Source organism: Carettochelys insculpta, chromosome 25, assembly GCF_033958435.1.
Source record: "Carettochelys insculpta isolate YL-2023 chromosome 25, ASM3395843v1, whole genome shotgun sequence".
In the NCBI taxonomy this organism is placed as follows: Eukaryota; Metazoa; Chordata; order Testudines; family Carettochelyidae; genus Carettochelys; species Carettochelys insculpta.
In genome coordinates, this window is record NC_134161.1 from 8,228,523 (window position 1) to 8,249,418 (window position 20,896).

Sequence of the window (20,896 nt, forward strand, 5' to 3'; positions counted from 1 at the left end):
GCCCTGTGCTGCACCCCTGCTGAGAGCAGCTTGGAAATCTGAAATCAAGTTCACCACAGGAATAAGGTTTAGTTCCTCATTAGTCTTTAGGACAGAATTTGAGCTCTGGCTACTCACTGAATTGGACTTGGTCATTTTCAGGTGCACATGTGTATCTCTGTGGTGTCTCTCCCTTGTTAATAAAACATGCTCTTTTGCTTCGCGAATACGTCTGCAGATCTGTCTTAGCTTCCTGATTTGCAGCCCCTCCCCAGTATTACAGGCAGTTTTGCCATCTGTGGGCTTTGTTATTGGGGGCGTGATTTTGCACCCACAAACTGAAGCGCCAATCCTGCAGACGCTTTGAACGGACTTCACCCCCAGCACCTGAGTGGCCCCAAAAACGTCGGTGGGTGTGTGGCGTTCAGTTTGTGTTTGTTTGCAGGCTCTGAGCCTTAGTGGCCGTCACCAGAAATCTAGATATAAGATTTTGGAACAGGACTTTTCTTTATTTGCCTGGCAGGATGAGATGAAGAGGAAGCTCCCTCTACCCAGGAGCGATTATCAATAACAACACAGGGGGACAGCTCATCTCTCAGCTCCTCCTTGGCCCCTGTATATTGGATAAGAGGGCTACAGTGGCACAAAGAAGCCCTAAGTGCTCCGTATCTGGCCAGGAGAGGATTTCCATTGTGCAGTCCCTGTGACTGACAGGGGCAGGGCTGCCCTCTAAGGGTCCCCTCAAAACCCCGGGCAGAACTGGTGCTCTGGGCGTTGGCAGAGATTCCAGGGAGCATTGTGGTGCTCAGGACAGTGCTGGGGGGCTGCCCGACAGGCCCCAAAGCTGTTTGAAGTCACTCCAAGGGCCTCTCCAGCCTCCGACTCTCAGAGCAGCACAGAATCAGGGCACAAAGGTTTTCAAAGCCTCTGTAGACCTGCTTGGATCACACCATTTGGCTGTGAGTTCTGTGCTGTTCAGTGAGGCATTTTCCCCAGTATCTCAAACTTCTTATTCATCAGCTGAGTTACCATACCTACAGCAGGAGCCAGTACATGATGGTGCGGAGGAAAGCAGTACAGCTGATCATTTACGCAATGATGTACAGTGGTGACAGGGTGATTCCTGACCTCTGTTTCTGGCCAGAAGTATGAGATCTGTTTACCATGCTTGTGTAACTCGGAAGGCCAGAAAACAATACACCCCTATTTTAATATCCTGCCACAGTATTTGACTTGATGGCTCCTGGGGCCCTGAATCTCCACACAGCAGCTAGATGCTGGAAGGTTAAAGTATTTCTTTGTATTACTTCTAAATGAACCAGGCATTGATGAAATCTTGAGTGCTGGTAATTCTATTATGGCTAATTCTCCAGGGCCCACAGATATGACTGGAAAGTATGTTCGAGAAATACAAGTTTGTTACTGACCCAAATAGAAAAGTACATATCTATCTACCTGCCCACAAAACTAATTAAGAGCTGAGGAATACACAGACAGAATGATGAAGGAGACGAGCGAAAGTGCTGTCCTCTTTCATATGTAGGTCAGCAGTTTCGATCCAGCGCTGGCCAGTGGTCATGCAGAATGGTTACCATCTGATGGTGGTTTGGCAGACAGGAAGTTAATTTAGGAGGAATCCCACCAGCTCCCAAGAAGAGTCTCCATGTTCCAGCAACCACCGCGTGAAAAGGTACCTTTGTGAATCAAGTGCCTCGAAGACTGGCCTCCTTTCTCATCCTTAAAGGTGGGAAGACAGCATCATAATTTCCTCTGCTGCTCCTGCCCTGTGGCTTGATTGAAGACTTCAATCTCCAGTTGTCAGGCTGACACCTGGTATGAACACTGACTATCACAAGGAAACAGAAAAGAATAACAGAGCTCGCACATCACTTTGTGTTCAGCCTGCAGGAATGGGCTGGGAGAATGAGCCTCATTTTTTTTTCCCCTTTTACAATATCGTCTGTCGCTTGAAGTCCCTGATGGGTCTCTCATTCTGGAGCCAGAATGCATTCGCTAGCCTGATACAAGCCAATAACCATGTTTTCAAGGCAGTACGACAGCTTCCCCTTTATGCTGATAAAACTCCATTGGCTGCCTTTGGCAGTGAAGGCCTGCCTGTGCTTGGTGTTTCTTCACAGTGCCTGTGCATCATCTTGTGATGAGACTTCAGGGATTAACTCCCTTGCTGTGGCAGCACTTGGGAGCCGGGTTTGCTCTGAGGAATTCAGAAGCAACAGCCATCAAAGGCTTCCAATCCACCTGTCCCTCATTCCTCATTTTCATAAGGAATGAGGCTAAACTGAGGGGTGAGTTGCTCACCATGCAACTTAATCTGTGAGGAATTCAGCTGCGGTGTTGCTACAAGTCACTCCTGGCTGCTGCTTTGTTTTTTTTTATTCTAGGTGTTAAAGTGGTTCCTAAAAGTTGGAAGCAGGGATCAGAGGCTCACTCTGCAAGGTGCCGCTCTGACATAGAGAGGACGGTCCCTGCCCCAAAGCACTTACAGTCTAAGCTAACAACGAGATGCAATGGATGAAGGAAACAAATTGCTAGAGAGGGAGGAATAGGTAACAAGCCTATTAACACACTCCCTTCCAGACTAGCTGTGCACCCAGCAGCACCTGCCAATGGCTGTTCTGATCAGCTGGCAGCTTGCATAAGCATCATGCTGATCATTTCATTCTTACGGTTAGCTGTGGTAGGCTGGGATAGTGCTTTCCTGTGGGGGACGAGGGGTGCAGCACGCCTGCCCCAGCTCAATGGGATGTGTCCCCCACCTGGCACATTGTAAGGTTGTCAAATCATTTCTTTACGTGCTCTCCTGTTTCTCTTTGTGCTTGATTCGCCCCCTTCTGCACTTTTAAGCCACATCCAGCCCAAAGATTCGATGACTGACAGCCTCTATTTAGCCTTTGGTGGCAGCTGAGAGCATTTGGCACAGCCATGGGCAACCTGGGCCAGTGAGTGGGCCACAAGATTGTCCTATCCAAGGCCATCTCCCAGACAGGGCAGTTTTGCTATCTGCCCTAGCATGCCTGGAATTTGCAGGGTGTTCCAACTGAATGGTAGCAGGTCTGTGATTGGATTCAGAGGGAGTGCACAGCTCTCACAGTCAATGTTGCGTGCAGTCAGCACGCCCCTCACTTCACGTGCCCTGCTTTGCATGTGTGCTGCTTTAGTAATACCGGCTGGGGAAAAAAAGCTATGCTGGCAGAAACCAGCAGAATTTGGCAATGCTGTACCTGGGCCACCCAGGCCATACAAAGAAAGCTGATTGGCTGCAGGCTGTCCACCACTGACTTGCCACCTTGTAGAAGCAGGTGAGACTGAACAACTTAAATGTGTTTCTCTGCTCAGCCACTGTTGGAACCCAGCCTACCTTGGAAGTGCCCCTGCCAGTGGCTGTTCGGTGGCCTGTATTGCCATATCCCACATTCACACCCCTTAGTTACAGCAGACTTCAGCCCCGAGGGCTTTCGCTCTGTTGCCGGCGATTCACGTGCGTCTTGAAAAACAGCAGCTCTGAGGGGCCTTGAACAGTCCCTTGCTTGAAATGCCTGTAAGACGGTCAAGGGCCCAATCCTGCTGCTCCCATTGACTACAGCCGGTCCCGTGTGGTTACCGTCAAACCCAGTGAGCAGCGGGAGCGTCAACGCTCTGGCTCCTTTGCTGTCCAGAGTTTTGGGTTCGGGAGAGACAGAGGGCGTGACCTGGCAGCATGGCTTTCATCCAGGCTGGTTCTCCCTTCCCTAGCATGGGGCGTAGAAGTATTGCGCACAGCTGTCCCCTCGAGCGCGGAGGTGTCTTGTGCCGTTCCCTCCCACCCCCAGGCAGCGCAGATGAAGATCCTTCCCTTTGATGGACTTGGTGGGTGATGAACTGTGGCGACTTCTGCATGCAGATCGGTTAGGTCTTGGGCTGGAAACAAGCCTGTTTCCGTGGTGACTGAAGGTAGCTGCCATGGGATGGCACCAATTGGCCCTTCGTTGGCAGCCTGAGGAGCTGACTGCGTTGAGAAGACTGAAGTGCCCTCTTCTATCTCAGATCTGGTTCAGGGCAAAGCACACGAGAGGGGCACTGCCGGAGGAAGCTTGCCCCAGCGCTCACCGGCCAGCCCTGCTCTGGGGATAAAACAGGACTGGACTTTTCAGAAGCAGAAGGATTTTTCAGGGATTTTGGATCAGGTGTCTGATTGGAAGCCTAGGACTCACTCTCTGAAAGGCGCTTTGGGAAGCGCGGACAGGCCTGGTCACACACAAACGTGTGCCCCAAATCACTGAGTCTTTGGGGTTTTCCCCATGTTTTGTTCCATCAGCGAGAAGTACAAGGCCAGTGGTTAGCTAGCGCACAGGGAGACATGGGCTTATTAGGCTGTGGAAGACATGGGTTCATTTCCTTCCTCCACTGTGGACTTCCTATGTGACTTCAGGCCTGAGTGTCACTTTGCCTCTTTGTGCCTGCGTTCCCCACCTATACATGAGGCTATTTATGCTCCCTTGCCTCACAGGTGTGTTGTGAGGAAATAAAATTGTGAAGCACTTTGAGATCTGCTGATGAAAAATGCTCTGTAAACAGACATTGCTATTAAGAAGGCCCAGCGCAGGGATAAGCAGGGCTAACAGCCACCGTGGGCCCAGGGGTAAGGTGGGAGGGGGAGCCCAGCTTCCCACCCCACAAGGGGTGGGGCCAAGGGCAGAAGGGGTGGGGCTTAGGACAGTCAGTCCTGCCCCTGCCCCATGCTCCCTGAGAGTCCTGCTGTGGTGTTTCAAAGAGCCTGGAGCTCTGTCTGCCACTGCTGCTACTAGGAAAATTGCTCCCCTTGTCTCTCCTTGTCAGTGGGCCAAGCAAGGATCACCTCCCATGTGGTCCTAAATGCCACAGGAAACATGTGCACAAGATTCTTTCTTACCAAACCGTAGGCTGACATCATGTGCCATCTGTCTCCACTAGCGTCAGGATGAGCCGCGTCAGCCTCTGCAGCGAGGGCAGTACCAGAGGAGCGAGCCCGCTCCTACGAAGGGAAAACCGAGGTGCTATTTCTTACGGCTGTTTAACAGTGGAACAGCTCAGAATGGAGGCTCAGCCTCACCAGTTGTTAACATCCCCAGCTGCAGCGCGAGTGTGTTTCTGTGCGTGTGTTCAGAACACAGGCAACATTCATGCTTAATGCTGGCTTTAGTTAAGGCAGGTCATGTGTTTTATTTCAGACACCAGTCCAGCAGGGGATCCTCTAATCCAGCCAGTGTTTTGTTCTCATTTCAGCAGGCTTCTGCTCTGGAAGCATCTGGCTGTGCTGTCTGTTCTGAGGTTACTTAACATTAATAGCTGGAACACAGTAGACAAGAGCAGCAGGAGAGGCACGCATGGTGCTTGGGCTGGGAGGAGGGGGGAACACACCTGATGCTTGAACACGGGCAGAGCACAAAAGCACAGAGGAAAGAAGATGCACATTTTCCCAAGATGTGGCGTTATAAAATCAACATGAGAACTTCAGTTCAAGTGGGGAGTGGGTGTAGAGAGGCAGAGCGCCCAGTGTTACTAAGATAAGTAGACTTTGGTGAGTCCTTGGAGCACAGCCCCCACCCCACAATCTCTCTTGGCCACTTTGAGGCAAGGGCACAGGCTCAGGATATGTTCTCGTTTTGTCCATCCATGGGTGGAATAGATTCTGCTGTGTGCACCAAGGCATGTGTGGATGTTCATCATTGAGAGAAACACATTCTGCAGACTGTGGGTGCCAATGGAGGCTCTGCAGGTCATCCGGACAACATCTGAATCTCTTGTGGGTGGCCAGCCGCCCAAGCACTCAGCTTTCCGGGAACTCTACACTAGCTCTTACCAGATGATAATCTGGCACAGAGTACAAATAGGTATGACTCTCAAAAGTTTAATGCTTTTGGAATGTAGCTCTCAGCTTTTGCGGTTTCCCAGTGTGAGAAAGAGACTTGAGTACTGCACAATAATAAAAAAAATGAAGGCCCAGGTCCTGTGTGTTATGAAGTTTCCACTGGGTGCATCATGGAGAGGGATGGATTTGAACTAGAACAGTGGTCCCCAACCTTTTCACTAGTGCAAACCCCCTGTCACCCCCAAAACTGTTCATGGACCCCCATCAAAGCCAATTTTAGCCACTATGTACACTTCATTAAATGAAAAAGGAAACCACAACATAAATATTTGGACAGCAATTAATAACAGTATTGGAAGATACTTATTTAAAAATAATTGAATGTAACTATGCAATTCATTTAAGAGTTATTTTCTATTATTTTTATCTATTTTTTTGTTCTTTTTTCATGGACACCCTGCAATACCCTTACGGACCTGCAGGGGTCTGCAGACCCCAAGTTAGGAACCACTGCACTCCTTGTTGTGTAGGTTAGAGCAACCCAGGGCTGGTCTAAGCTGCACCAGCTGGACAGTTCCTGAGAGGCAAGTATTCAAGCTGGGGAAAGCTGGAGCATAACAAGATCTTCAAGGATCCTTAATGCCAGGACTGAGGGTGAATTGATGCTGGGTATGCCCGCTCTGCATCAGGTGAAAACTTCCTAAGGGTAGGGCATTATCATCTAGCTAAGTCCGGCTAATTTACTGTCTCTTGGTACTGATGTGTTACGATCAGTCGAGCTATGCTAATTTACATCTGCTGAGGATCTTACCCTCAGTCAGCAAGTTTAGATGCTCAAAACCCTGCCTGGCCAGGAGAGGAAAACACCGTGAGTTTGTGTCCCACGAGCATGTATTCAGAATAAAGGACACTTGTGATTCCTTCTTATAGGCTTTAAATAGTCTTTTTTTTTTCTTTCTTTCTTTCTTCATCACTGCAGGTGAGTAGTTTAAAAATAAGTCTCTCCTATCTCCACAGTCTCAGGTGAAGAGTGTCTTCAAATTTGTATAAGCCACCTCAAGTACAGGTACAGGTCATAGGATTTACTGATACGCGGTAATCTTGGAACAAAGTCTTCCAGAGATTGTAGAGACATTTCTTTGTTTCTTGCCAAGACAGCCTGACTTTCTCCCCTCTCAGGGATGCTGTCGGGTAAAATTTACCAATGTTATATCATGGTTTGTGTTCAGACCCCTTTTCATCATTCCTAAATTTCAGTGCTCCACTGAGTCCTGACAGGCGGTGTAGCACTCTGCCAGCATTGTGCATAAGAAACCCTCCTGCTTGCTTCATGCATGGAGTCCAAACTTTTGTTTCCAACAGGTGCTGTTTCAAACATGTTGCCTCTACCTGTGTCTCACCGTGATTATCCGTTGGGGGTGCTGCTTTTCTCACGTAACTTGTTGCTGAACTCTCCTGCCTGCAAGTAAACTCCCTGCCTCCCACCTTTCTTTTGCTCAGTAGCTATCACAGATATGTGCCATTGAGTGCCAGCAATGCTCCTCTGCCATGTGTATTGGACATACCGGACAGTCTCTGTGCCAAAGGATAAATGGGCACAAATTGGACATCAAGAAAGGGAACATACATAAGCATGTAGGGGAACATTTTAACCTCCCTGGGCATACAGTACAGCATTTTTAAATAGTCATCCTTCTACCCTAAAACAACCCTTCAAAACTTGATTACAAAGCAAAACATCTGACCTGGAGCTCATGTGTAAATTCCAAACTATACATATAGGCCTCGATAGGGATCTAAATCGGTTAACACTCGACAGAGACAGCTGCCATTGGATGGATATTTATATCTACCCATCAGCTACACTGAATGGCTACAATCACCCTGACCAATCACTCTAATTTACACTGGATAGTAACATCTTTCTTTTGCTATAATTTTCTTACAAATGTGCCTGCCTTTGTATTTCCACTCCAGTTCATCTGATGAAGTGGGGTTTACCCTGCAAAAACTTATGCCCTAATATAGTGTTTATTCAAACTTTTTTTTGATAAAGTACCCCTTTTAAATATATATATAATATATACACACACCTCCAGATTTCTCTTGCACACCCCTAAGGGTACACATGCCACCAATTGAGAAACATTGTCCTAAGATAAGTTGAGGCCTTGAAGCAAGTGCCATTCAACTTTTCCAGATGAGTGTATCCTTTTCAGGAGTCAGATTTGTTTTGCATACCACCAAGGTACACCTCACTTTAAAACTACTTACTTATAAGAACATGCAAAAATATCATAGAAGTCTTCTCCTGAAAACTTGCTGGCTTTCTATCATCTTATTATCAAATAAATGAATTGTAGTAGAAATACTATACTTACATTTCAGAGTAAGGCACACGAAGCAGTAGAAACAAGTCACTGTCTGAATGAACTTTGAGATTGTACAGCCTTTACCAGTGTCTTTTGTTGCCTTTTGCAAAACTAGGTAACTATCAAGATGAGTTGATGTACCCCCAAAGGTACACGTACCCCTGGTTGAGAAACACTGCCCGAATAAAGCCATTCATCTCTAAGGACTCCTTGTTGTTTTTACAGATACAGACTAACACGGCTATCCCTCTGAGTTATCACACACAAATTGTTCCTGGTGCGTGGGTGGAACTGATTGTACCATTAGATGGAGTCATAAACCTCCTCCTCAGTAAAGGCATCACATCCTTTATGCAGAGAGAAGGGTCAGCAAGCTGGCCTGTCTTCTAAGCCTCACCTCCTACTGTCTCGCTTCTTCCTGGAAAACCCTGTTCCTGTTCTGTGCTCAGTCTTCTACACAGAGCACGTATTGCGTTCCCACACGTGTCCCAGACGCCTTTGTTCTGGCTGCAGCCTTGCATTGGAAAGAGATGCTGCAGTGGCTCATCCAGCTGATTGTGGTCCGCAACCACATCTAAGGCCAAAGGTGCCCACAGCTGAGCTGAAGCAGAGAAGGAGGCACGGGGAAGATCTATGCACACAGGAGCTGCAGTCAGAAAAGGGGTTAAGAAAACTGACCTGCTAGGACAAGAGCAGTCTTCGTGCTACTCTGCTTAGCACCTCTGATGGAGTCTTCTTATGTATATTCTGTATGGTCTAGCTTCGCATCCCTGAATGAGAGAATTCCTCAGGTCCCCTGGCACGCAGATGAATCGATGCAATCTGTGTAGTCGGGTGGTGTTCATAGAAGGCCAGTTAATCAGGTATCTAGACAAGAGGCCATGTCATAACGATGCATACCTTTTAGAAACGGAGAGCTGGATAGGCAGAAATTCTCCCTGACTTGTGACTAATTGCAGCCCTGAACTTCATAAGCATTGTCCCCACGTACAAAATCCAGCACTGGCTACTCCAGTAAATCTCTTGTTCCCTGAGCGTCCCACTGACCTTCCAATGCCCCAGGGGATGTCTGACCCCTGCTCTGCCCTAGACCCTGCCCCATCTCTTGCCCCAGACCCCACGCCAGCCCCACACCTGCCCCAACTCTTCCTCTTCTTCCCCACTTTTGCTCCTGCCCTATCATGCTCAGTGCCTCCTGAATGCCGCAGAACAGCTGAGTGTGGTGGGTGGGAGGGAGGGGGAGGTGCTTATGAGCAAGGACGGTAGCAAGTGCTGAAATTGGGGAAGAAGTTGATTGGGGGGCTTCATTCTTCCTGTGAGTGCTCCAGTCCCAGCGCGCCCATGGAATCAGTGCCTACAATATCACCTTTGCCCATCTGCTAGCCCTTCTTGCTTACTTGCTTTCATAAGGTTGAGCTCCAGAAAACCAACACTTTGTTTTTCAGCTCGCTGTTCCTCCTACATTTTAGAGCCCTTTAGACCTGAGACATTGAACGGGGAAGGAATCTTTTTTTTTTTTTTTTTGCCCACTCCTTTCGGAAGATGATTAATTCAGTTGTTGTGAAGAAAATCCTGCGATAGCAGCAGGTTCAGGCAGCAACCAGAGTGAAGCACACATGCAAATTTACCATCTCACGGTGCATTTATAAGTGGAGCATGGATCTGGGGAAATAAACTGCATATTTTATCAGGCCTTCAAGGTTTGATAGGGCATTAACTGCCTTGCAAACCTCATGAACCTCAGGGATGGCAAACACAAGCTGGTTTTTTTTTTCTTTTGTTTTCTGTTTTTTTCTATCTGTGTGATTGGGAGATCTCCCTCTTACTCTACCAGTAACAGGGGAGACCGTATTTTTTTAAAGTAATTGAAGCCATGAAATGGAGCTGTAATTATAAAAATCATATTTAAAATTAAAATCACTTCTACACATCAGAAAATTATTGAATTTGGATGGATTTTTTTTTAAACGTGGTTTGCTCTACCCACTGATGGCACTTGAGCATGTTACAATCCTATGACAATAAGTGTTGGGTGCTCCTTTAATGGCTGTCCCGCAGAAAAAGTAGCAGCGATTCCTTTAGCTCAAGAAGTGAAGGTTTGTGGTGCAGTGCTGACAGTTGAAATTCCACTGACAATCTCTAATAGGGGTTATATCGGTTTGCCATTTGGATTTCACCAAGCTTAAATAATGAAACTAAGATGACTGTTTTCACATTTGATTTTTTTGTCTTTGATTGCATTTGCTGATTCTTCTAGCTAGCTGTTCCCTACAGTGTTGCAGTGCAAAGGAAGATAATGAAGAGAAGAGTGAGGGGGATTTGATTGCAGTCTCTGACTGCATGAGGGGGATTACAAAGAGGAAGGAACGAGGCTGTTTTCAGTTGTCAGAGATGACAGAACAAGGAGCAATCGTCTCAGGTTGCAGAGGGAGAGGTCTAGGTTGGATATTAGGCAAAACTGTTGGGTCAGGTGGGTGGTGAAGCACTGGAATAGGTGGCGGGGAGGAATCGCCATCCCTAGGGGATTTTAAGTTCTGGCTTGACAAAACCCTGGCTGGGATGATTTAGCTGGGGTTGGTCTTGCTTTGAGTAGCGGGGTGGACTTGATGACCTCCTGAGTTCTCTTGCAACCCTAGGATTTTATGATTCTAAAAATGGCCACCAGTGTTTCTTCAACATGCAGTTTTACCCTTGTACTCGCTTAGCAAGCTCTCGTCTCTGGCTGACTGGCACAGGATAAAGTCATGTGATATTTCCTCCAAGGATCGCTGCTCTTTAAAGGGACCCAGCCTGCTCCCCCCCAGCACTCAGGTGATTTCCGTGGGTGTAGAATCAAACAGCTCACCCTTCCCTTGGGGTTTGTGCAGGTTGAAAAATTATAACAATTTAAAAAAAAACACTGAAATAATTTTCATCTCACAGGAATGAGCTTAGGAAATTTTAATGGAAACCTTTGGTTTCAGAATTGTTGGTTTGAAAAGACTCAGTTTTTTATATTTCCTTTCCCCTCCCTTCTCTCTCTGCCTTCCCTTTCATCCTCCAGTCTACTTTTTTCCTCTCCTCCACCCCACTCATTGTGCCCATGAAAAAGATGGGCAGAGGAAAGATTTAGTTCAAGACAAATTTCAGAAAAACAAAGGCCAGCAAAAACTCCTCCCAGCCCACCACAAGGCTGTTTTACTAAAGAATATTTTTGTCCCTCCTCAACATTTGATCAGTGCTGTTGAGGGCTCCTTTCTTGCTGTTACTCTCTTCTTGTCTCTGCCCAAGAGAAGAACAGGTTGGAAAGAAGAAATTAAATGTTTCATGGAGATGTATCAGTTTCAGCCGAGAAGCTTCAAGTCATTTACTCCCAATGGCCTGATGTGGGGAACAGGGGGAATAAAACTTCTGGGCCCCAGGGCAAGGTGCGAGGAGAGCTCTGCACTTCTGGAAAGGGTGGAGCCTTGGGAGAAAGGGACGGGGTTGGGCTAGTCTTCCCCTGCCAGCCCTTAAATGCCACTCAGAGCAAGCCACACTCTGGCAGTAATTTTAAGGGCCTCGGGCTCCCAGCTCCTACTGGTGGAAAAATCTACCCCTCCCACACCGCCATTGGCAGGCCTGGCCTGATAGTTAGTGGGGGAATTTGAGTTCCAATTCCTTGACTTTTGGTGATCTGGGATGAAAAGCTCTGCTCTTGATTCGGGCAGAAGAGGATCTTAAAGCTGTCTCTCTCTCACGTCATCAGCCAGCAGCACAACCTTAGTCTCGCACCTTGGCGAATTAAAAAGCTCAGGTTTTGCACTGCAGTGGGACATTTTGACACCATTCTGCTTTTGTGAAAATATTCAAAAGCCTTCAGGTTTGTTCTGCTGCAATAACCTCCAACCTGGCTGCCAGATGGAATGGGTCAGCTGCAGCAAAGAGAATAAAAAGAATTTACTAGGGCTGTTTGGGGACTTCTGTCCAAACTGTGTCTGTCTCCCAGATGCTCACAATCCACATCAATGTCCCTATTATCAAGCCCTTCACCTCAGTGTCATATTATCTGTCATCTTTCTCCTCATCCCCATGCAAAGCTTCTGTTCATTGAGAGTTCAGAGGTGGTGCCAAACTCTAGCTATTTTATAGGGAGTCTTACAAGTTTGTTCAGAAAGCTCCATCTCTGGGAGTCCAGTGATTACATGAGATTCTCAGCTATCATTTGTTTAGAAAAGTACATTTCTAGCCCACATGGCTGTGGAAAAAAAGCTTGAAAAAATGTGACTTGAGCATACCCTGAAAGTTCATAAACCAATACCCTGAATGTTCATAAATCAATGCAACAACACTATTATTGTTTTTATTCTCATGACTTTGTAAGCCAACCTCTTTTTTTTTTTGTGCCTTAATCATGATTTTTGAACTCTTGGGATTGGCAATAGTGCAGACCTTGCGGCTTGGGAGGCATCTCTAATGATCATGTTGGAATTCTGTGCTCCCTCCTGCAGCACGCTATAAGTAACAAGAATCCCATTTGGAGAAAAGAGTTTACGTCTTGTGGGGCTGCACTTGTAGACTCTTCAAACCATTACAGCACTCAGTGCTTCTACATCTACCTTCAACCAAGGATCCCAAAGAACCTGGGTATGTGGTTCGGATGATGGACAACAGACCAGCTGAGTGTCTCATGGAAGGATGCCCTTGTGGTGGATGACCATGCAGAACGTGGAGGGATGTCCCTGAGTGAGACCTCAGAGCTCATAAGATGAATGACCACCAAAATGAAAAATGTCCCTGGGGGGTGGGGAACTGTGAGAACAGCCAGGGACCTCCATGGGCTCTAAAGCCTGGCAGCAGAGTGGTATTTTGCAAATGGATAAATGGAAGCTGGAGGAAGAGAGTCCTGCAACTCCCCGCTTGGGAAGAGCGAGAAAGTTTGGAAGATGATTGTGTCCGAGCCCTGATCTTGAAAGAGGAAGAACTGGACTTTGTAGCAAGCTTGGCCTAAGGCTTGATGAGGTTAGTAGAGCACTGACTGCTCCTGGACAGCAGTGAACTCTTCAGTCATGCAAGGTGAAAGGTACCCTGTGTCGAGCTCCTGGACAAGGCCCAGGCACTGCCTAGTCCTTACCAGACCCCACCGCGTGCAGTGAATTTACACCCAGGAGGGAAACATTCTGGCTTACTGAATTCAATGGCAGAAATCTCCTTGACTCCAACAGGGCCATGATTTCCCTTGTAGCATGTAGATTGGTCTCTCTGGCTGCAGGTTTTGCTGACTTTGCAGGGATGAGTCCCGTGGAGCAAGGGATCTTTCTGGGAAGGGTGTGCTTTCTCTACCCTGCCCCCGGTGTCCAGCTTTTAGGGTAAGCTGTTGATCTCTGCGTCCCTTTCTCTTTAGAAAGCCGATTTGGCAGTGGCTGGCCTGACAATCACAGCTGAACGGGAGAAGGTGATTGATTTCTCCAAACCTTTCATGACTTTGGGAATTAGCATTCTCTACCGAGTTCATATGGTAAGAGTCTTATTTTATAACCGTGTAAGTCATTACAGTTGTTTGCATGCAGATGTGCAGAGTTATAGGGGAATAATGAATGATTCGTGCAAGTATTTTGGTTTCTTCTTTAAACAGAAGTGTTATGGTCCCCACCCGCACCCGGCGCATACCTCTGTCACTGCCCCCATGACACACGCTCTGCTTCAGCTGCAGAGGTTCAGTGTAGAGAGACTGCCATTCACGCTCCCAGTCCTGCATGGAGCTCTCACTGATTTCTGGGAGCAGTTTGGAGCACAGACAACCGCATACGCCGGCCCCACCCAACTCAAAGGGTATATCTACATTGCGAAAAACATACCACACACCCCTCTGCAGAGTTTTAGCACCTGCAGCAGCCAGCTCGGGCTTGAGTGACTTGGGTTGTGGGGCTATAAATGGCAGAGAGATGAGTGGAGCCCAGGCTTCTAGACCTATCCCCCTCACAGGGTTTCTGAGCCCAGTTTAAAATCTGAGCTTGCATGTGTACCTGCAATCTTTAGCCCTGCAGCATTCACCCTGCAAACCTCAGTTGCTACACCAGTCCAGCTGTGCTGCAGCTCTTTTATTGCAGTGTAGATGTGCCCTGCGAGGCTGCTCCAAAGCCAGGGAAGTCAATGAAATGGCTCCCCTTTGGTTCCTTGGGCTCTGGAGCAGACCTCAAATGGAACAGTTGCACTGTCATTGCAAAGGCAGCAGCTTATTGCTATGCAGCTGTGCTACTTTCTGGCATCATTTCACTGTGTTTCTGAAGATAAGCAGGATTGGGCCTGGTTAGTATTTGGATGGCAGAACTCTAGAGTTTGTTTATCTTAAGCAGGGGTGAGCAAACTTTTTATGTTAACACCCCAGTTTTCATCCCTGCAATTAGCAGGGTCCTCTTCCCCTGCAATCTGTCCAGCCCTTTCAACGTGTAAGCAAGTAAGTAGAATGTAAAAATGTTCTTAATTGGTATGTAAATGTGAATACACAGATATAAAATACAGTCTGACTCCACAGTTGAGTCAGGGGGGCAGCACCATGGTATACTTTTGATCAGGTGCGTGAAGTAGGGGGCATGAAATTTGATGGGGGGGGGGCCTAACATTTTTAATGAGATGGATGAGCCTGAGACCCAGCAGCTGACCGTGCTGTGCCCCCACTTATGAATTTCATGCCCCCCACTTTGCTCACCCCTGATCAAAAGTAGACAATGGTGCAATAAAGTAGGGGCCTGATGCTTCCCCCCTTACTCAATGGTGGAGTAAGGCTGTATTTTACTCTTCAAGTAGTCCCAGGGGAACTCCTCCTAGCATAAGGTGCAGTTCAATATGGGTCAGTGTGATTGAATCTGGCTCTCACTAGAGTACCAAGAGTGTCAGAGGAAGCATTAGTGATTCAGATGACTGTGCTGATCCCCTGCTCCAGAGAACAGTGCTGCTGGGTGAGGCTGTGTTTTGGATCATAATATTACTTTGTATCAGGCTTTTCCATCCACTGATCCCAAAGCCCTTGGTAAAGATAGGCAGATCTTTTTGCTTTGTGGTAGCTGGAAAAGCACAGACAAGTGAAACGACTTGCTGCCAGTTAACACCTATGCAAAGCAGCGGAAGTCAGTAGCACTTCCCGGGGTAACTGAGGTAGTTTACAACAAAATGCTGTAATAGACCCAGTCTGGGTTTTGATACGTGTGTTGTATGGCTCCATAGGCAATAAGAAATACGGTTTTGCTTACCCATCAGCTGAAAAACAGCAAGATGCAACAATTAAAGCCTCTTCTCTCCCTCCCTCTGCCCTACTTCCATACATGAAGCTGTTCAGAATGCAGCATTCCACACAAACGTAAACGAACTTGCACATACGTATCTGTGTGCTGGATTGTCTCCTGTCAAGAAAAAACAAGCAGTTAAAATTGAGTTAAAATTCCCTTTCCTCTGGTAGAGGCAGAAGGAGGGATCAATGAGTTAACTGGCCAAAGGGGATCAGATCCTTTCATGCTTTCCAAGATCAAATGGGTGTAAATATTTCTGCCTTGCAATGCATGCTTTCGGGATCTTCCAGCTCCTTCTCTGGGACAGATATGTGTTTGAGAATTTAACCTGTGTGAGTTCTGGTGGAGTCTTTCTTTTCTCTTGCTCTCTCTCTCTCACACAGGTTTAAAGGGAATTGAGTACTGAGCATGCTCTGCATCTGACTTACTCTGTGACCCTGGGCAACTTCCATCCTGGCAACGTGGCAATAACAAGCTTTATTTACCTGTCATGCAGGGAAGATGTGAGGATATTAGTACAGGGCTTTGGGGAGGTAGCATGTCCTGGAGAAGTGTGGCATTAACTGTTGCTGCCCCCGAATCTACATAACTATTTGAAACAGCTGCAGGTCTGAGATGTGTTTTGCAAATATTCTGTTTCTCAGGGCTAAACCTTCAGCTACCCTCATCAAGTACCAGTGCACAGAATAGCCAACATCAGGACATCGGAATTGCCACACCAAATCAGAGCAGTTGTGTATCTCTGACAGCGAGGTGCGAGCCACCATGCACAATCACTGTGAAAATGGATCCTGAACCACTGAAGTTGCACAAAAAAAAAAAAAAGTCCCATACCACCTCAAATACCAACAATTTTATTCATTTGGTAATGAGCTTCCATGGATAAGACCCACTTCTTCAGGAATGAATTTTATTTTTTAACTTTATTTTAATTTTATTTTTATAACCTTAACTTTATTTTTAAGCGATGAGCTGTCATGAGAATATAATGAAATGGGTCTTACCAACGAAAGCTAATCGCCTCATAAAATTGTTAGTCTTCAAGGTGCTGTACGACCACGTGTTTTTTTGTGAAGCTACAGACAAATGCCTTGACCCCTCTGACACTGAGGTTACTCCTGTCCCAGCTGCCTTGGGGGAGTGGTGACAGATTGCTGGTGGATCTTTTCAGTATCAGGTCACATCCATATACTTCTTCCCCTACTTGTGATCCTTCCAAAGTACAGGGACTGCTCCTCCACACATTCTCCACAAGAACCACTCCAGATTTCCTACATTGGGTCCCTCATTCACCCCTTCCGAGTGGATGGGATTTTCCCACTTCACAGGAAAGTGATGTATAAGAGCAATGTGGCAATTAACTAATTAAACTGGTAAATATTTATGTAAGGGGGAAGGCTTGCTAGTTATTCATGGCTTTCCTTTAAGGATTCAGTTTGCAGAGCAGATGAAGGCAACTCCAGATCCCCATCTGCTCCTCTCCTTTCCCATTTCTGCTCCTGTCCCCACTACATGGAGAACTGCAGCTGACATCTGTTAATCCTGAGCTCTGATCTGACTGTTCCTTACAAATAACTACAAATACATTTCCTGCCGGAGAGTCATCTCTGCATCTCAGCTCCCACCTCCTCTCCTCAACTTATTGACATTGTATTTTATTTTCTGTTTAACTGCAGTTCAAAATTGTTTCTCCTTCCCCACATCTAACCACCATGCACCATGTGTCTTTCTTATTACTCCTAACCAAATATGGCAGCTTGAAATGAGGCTGTCATTTTTCCCAGTTTCACTTGTTGTGATATAATCAAATATGGATTTCAGACATGGGGACGCTAATGGACTTTCTGACTCTCAGGCTGCTGAGAGAGTCCCCATAATCTTTGTCCAGCTAATGAGATGCTGGAGAGAGAAGCAGGAGCCACAGGCAAGTGTAGTTAAATGAGGAATAGTAACAGAGAGGAAGCTGTGCTAGTCTATACACTATCAAAACAAAAAGCAGTCAAGTAGCACTTCAAAGACTAGCAAAATAGTTTATTAGGTGAGCTTACGTGGGACAGACCCGAAGAAGTGGGTCTGTCCCATGAAAGCTCACCTAATAAACTATTTTGCTAGTCTTTGAAGTGCTCCTTGACTGCTTTTTGTTTTAAATGAGGAAGGGGGATATTATCAGTAGGGAGCTGGGGACAGTGGAGCAGAATAGTATTCACCTGTAGCCAACTCTGAAGTAGAGCTTGCTTCTAGCTGACCTTCCCCTTTCCAGAGATGCTGGTTTCTCATTTCAGGCCAGATGTTTGTGCTTCAGGCTAACTTTTGAGCTCTGTTTGCAAACTTGCTGCACCTGTGCTGACTGCAGGGTTGGCCTAGGCTGGCTCTGCCAATCTATACTAGCAGCACGAGCTCTGGCACCGGAATATATGTGTAAACCACGGGGCTGCATGCTAGCCATCTTCCCGCTGCTTCTGGTTCACAGGTGTGAATCTGTTACATCCCTGGGTGCCTGGTTCCTGAGTCTCTAACTGCTTGAGCTAATATAGTCAGTTTGAGGGGGGGCCCCAGTCATTTCCAAGTGTCAGCTGTCACACGTTCATCTTCTAGGAAAGGTATAAAGATGGACAGAACGCCACAATGGATAATGAAAGGAAGAGACAGGAACAAAAGACGAATGTTTCAAGGTTTGTTCCTATGCCATTCACTTGCACATTGGGACTGGGTGTTTTTATTTGGTCCATCTTGACTTGAATTTGGGCCTTGCTGTGTTTTTTGGGGCTCTTGAGACATTTTGATGCACCTTGTTGGAAGTGGGATTTTGGGACACCATCCAAAACTGGGGCCAAATAAGCAAAGAGGGATTTTTTTGCTGAAAAATTTGAGTTATTTTTGAGGACAAACCTATTTGGTTTTGAAATCCCTGAGTTCAAAAATCCATGAAGGTCCATTGTTGCTTCAGATTAGGCATGGCTCATTGCGAGTCTACAGGACGATTTCCCTTAACAGTCAGTGGCATCTCTCAGCCTGGAGAAAAAATATATTATTTTTTTTTCTCCAGAAGAATTTTTTAGGGAAGATTTAATTGCTTTGGGTTTAAAGACAGCTAAAAAGTCAGGGGTCTGTGGATGGAAGTGGGTTTCATAGGGTAGATAGAAATTAGGTGTTGTGTGTTTTTACTTTACATAGTGCCACACGTGGGCAAAGGAAGCCTGTAAACAAGGGGAAAAAAGAAGTGGCTTTCTGTTGAAGATGAGTCCTTGGTAGAGCAAACAAGCTCACAATTCAGAAGCTGCCACACTGGGACACACTTGGAGGTGGCGGTTCAAGTGAACTGGATCGAGCAAATGCCACTATAAGCTTGTGGAAGGCATCAGAGTGAGGCACCAAGAAGAAAGGTCCAGAGAACTCAGCTGAGATGTAACAGAAGGATCCATAGACCAGCCTCAATGTCTATGTCTTAGAGCTTAGAACTGAGGGTGGAGGGGAAAAAAAGATCCACCTCTCATCTGACTTCGATTACAAGTGTTTTAGGAAATCATACACGAGGGTGTTTGCTGATCCTGCGGGTGACTTAGGCTACATCCACACTAGGCAAAATAAGTCAATCTCAGATTCGCAGTTCTAGCTATGGCAGTTATGTGACTAAAATCAACATATCTGCACGCAGCTAACTTGGCTGTCTCTACTGGGAAAGGTAGACAGGAGAGTTTCTGCCGTCAACTGCCCTTTCTCCTCACATCTTGCAAGGAGTACATGGAGCAACTTTGACCCCTGAGAGGTTAATTCCGCACATCTCTACTAGATGCACAAAACTGAACCCTGGAAGATCGACCCTGAGTGGGTTGATCTTCCCGGCTAGTGTAGACATAACCTTAGCCATTGGCGCAGAAGCTGTAGATTTCCATGAGCAACAGGTTCAAATCATAACTGGGTGCACCTGGTCCTTCATCCTTCCATAGCAGATCACTGAATTGCATGCTTCTTGCTGTGTGTGTCTTTCCAGTGAGACTTTAAGAACAAATAGCTTGATTGGCACAAATAGTGAGCACCTCCAATGCTCACATGAGCATATCAGAGGTCCAAAATCTCTGAATAACCATTTCACTGAACTTTGCAGAAAAGGAACATTTCAAAGGAAGCAAAAACAACATGGCAAAGGTTTGGTTTTCATACAGAACTTTATGCAAACATTGTCTCCCCTTCTTACTCCAGTGGGATCTGATGCTCCTTTACTCCATCTACAAATGGTCCCATTTACCACGACTAGGCTGTTATGTCAAGATTATTTCCATGAGTAAGGATTGCAATATCAGGGACCATACTTCCGAGATCCTTCAGGATTGCTATAGAAATGTAAGATAAATATATTGGGTCAGCTACCAGTGGCATTACACCAGATGTGATTTTGGCCCAGAAGGAAATAAACTTTCATACTTCAAGGCATATTGCAATCTCTAACTAATGGTAGTCAGGAAGAAATTTCCCCTGGGGTTAGGTTACCCCACAGCTGCAGGGTTTACTGCACATCCCTCTAAAGCAGAAACTTCTGGCCTCCGTCTAAGACAGGATACTGGAATAAGTGGACCCTCCTTTGATCTGGTCTGGCAATTCTCATGCTCCCCTATTCCTATTATAAGGAAAGTGGAGGGGTAAAGAGGAAGTCTATACTGGGAAATTCTTGTTGGCTGGCGAGCTGCTGCAGAGTGTAATGACTTGATCCTTTTGTCCTCTGCCTCACCCGTATTTCCTCTGGATGATTTGCTGATCCCTTCTCTTGTTTGCCTAGGCTCTGTATTAATCCGGCATTACTTCTGTGATTCCACTGCTGGGAGTAGGTGTTTCATTGTGTTATTTTGCAGAATGGGTGGACTTTTTTATTTGAAAAAACAAACAAACAAACCTACCTGCTGGACTTTTTTTGTCTCCATCGTAGGGGCGCAAACCTGGCTACTTCTCTTTTCTGGACCCCTTTTCTCCTGGTGTCTGGCTCTTCATGTTACTTGCGTACCTGGCTGTCAGCTGTGTCCTCTTCCTGGTTGCTCGGTACTGTTACTTCTATTGTAGTTCCTTTCTCTTCCTCATGGTGCCACCTAGTGTCAGAATTTGAGAACTCCGTGGGGGGATGTGGTGCTGGGAGGGGTGGGGTTGGTGGGAGTCTGTGTTTCAGGTAAAAGTTAAAGAGCAAAAGTCATGGAGATTAGCATCCACCACCCATGTCTCTCTCTCTTTGCTATTCAGAGATGTGCAAATGCATGCCCCCGATGCAAATGGCAGCCCCGTGACACCCTCTGAGAAGTACTGGCATCATCGCAATAAGGGGGCAGTCGCAGATTAGTCAGATTACCATGTGTTTGGCTGAACTGGCACCTGCCAGTGCCAGAGGCAGCCTTAAAGCCCAGAAGTGAGAGGGTTTGAGATTTGGTCTCATTCAGCAGGAATGAGCAGAGCCTTGCTCTATTGTTGCG

General features: G+C 46.6%; 1 protein-coding gene across 1 annotated transcript in view; it reads left to right on the forward strand.

Moving 5' to 3' along the window:
- The window catches only part of GRIK4 (glutamate ionotropic receptor kainate type subunit 4), a 307,225-nt gene that overhangs the window by 272,139 nt on the left and 14,190 nt on the right, over positions 1 to 20,896 (forward strand). The window contains exons 13-14 of the mRNA XM_074977213.1: positions 13,562 to 13,675; positions 20,365 to 20,474. Coding sequence (XP_074833314.1) covers positions 13,562 to 13,675; positions 20,365 to 20,474 — 224 coding nt within the window. The remainder of the gene's footprint in view (positions 1 to 13,561; positions 13,676 to 20,364; positions 20,475 to 20,896) is intronic.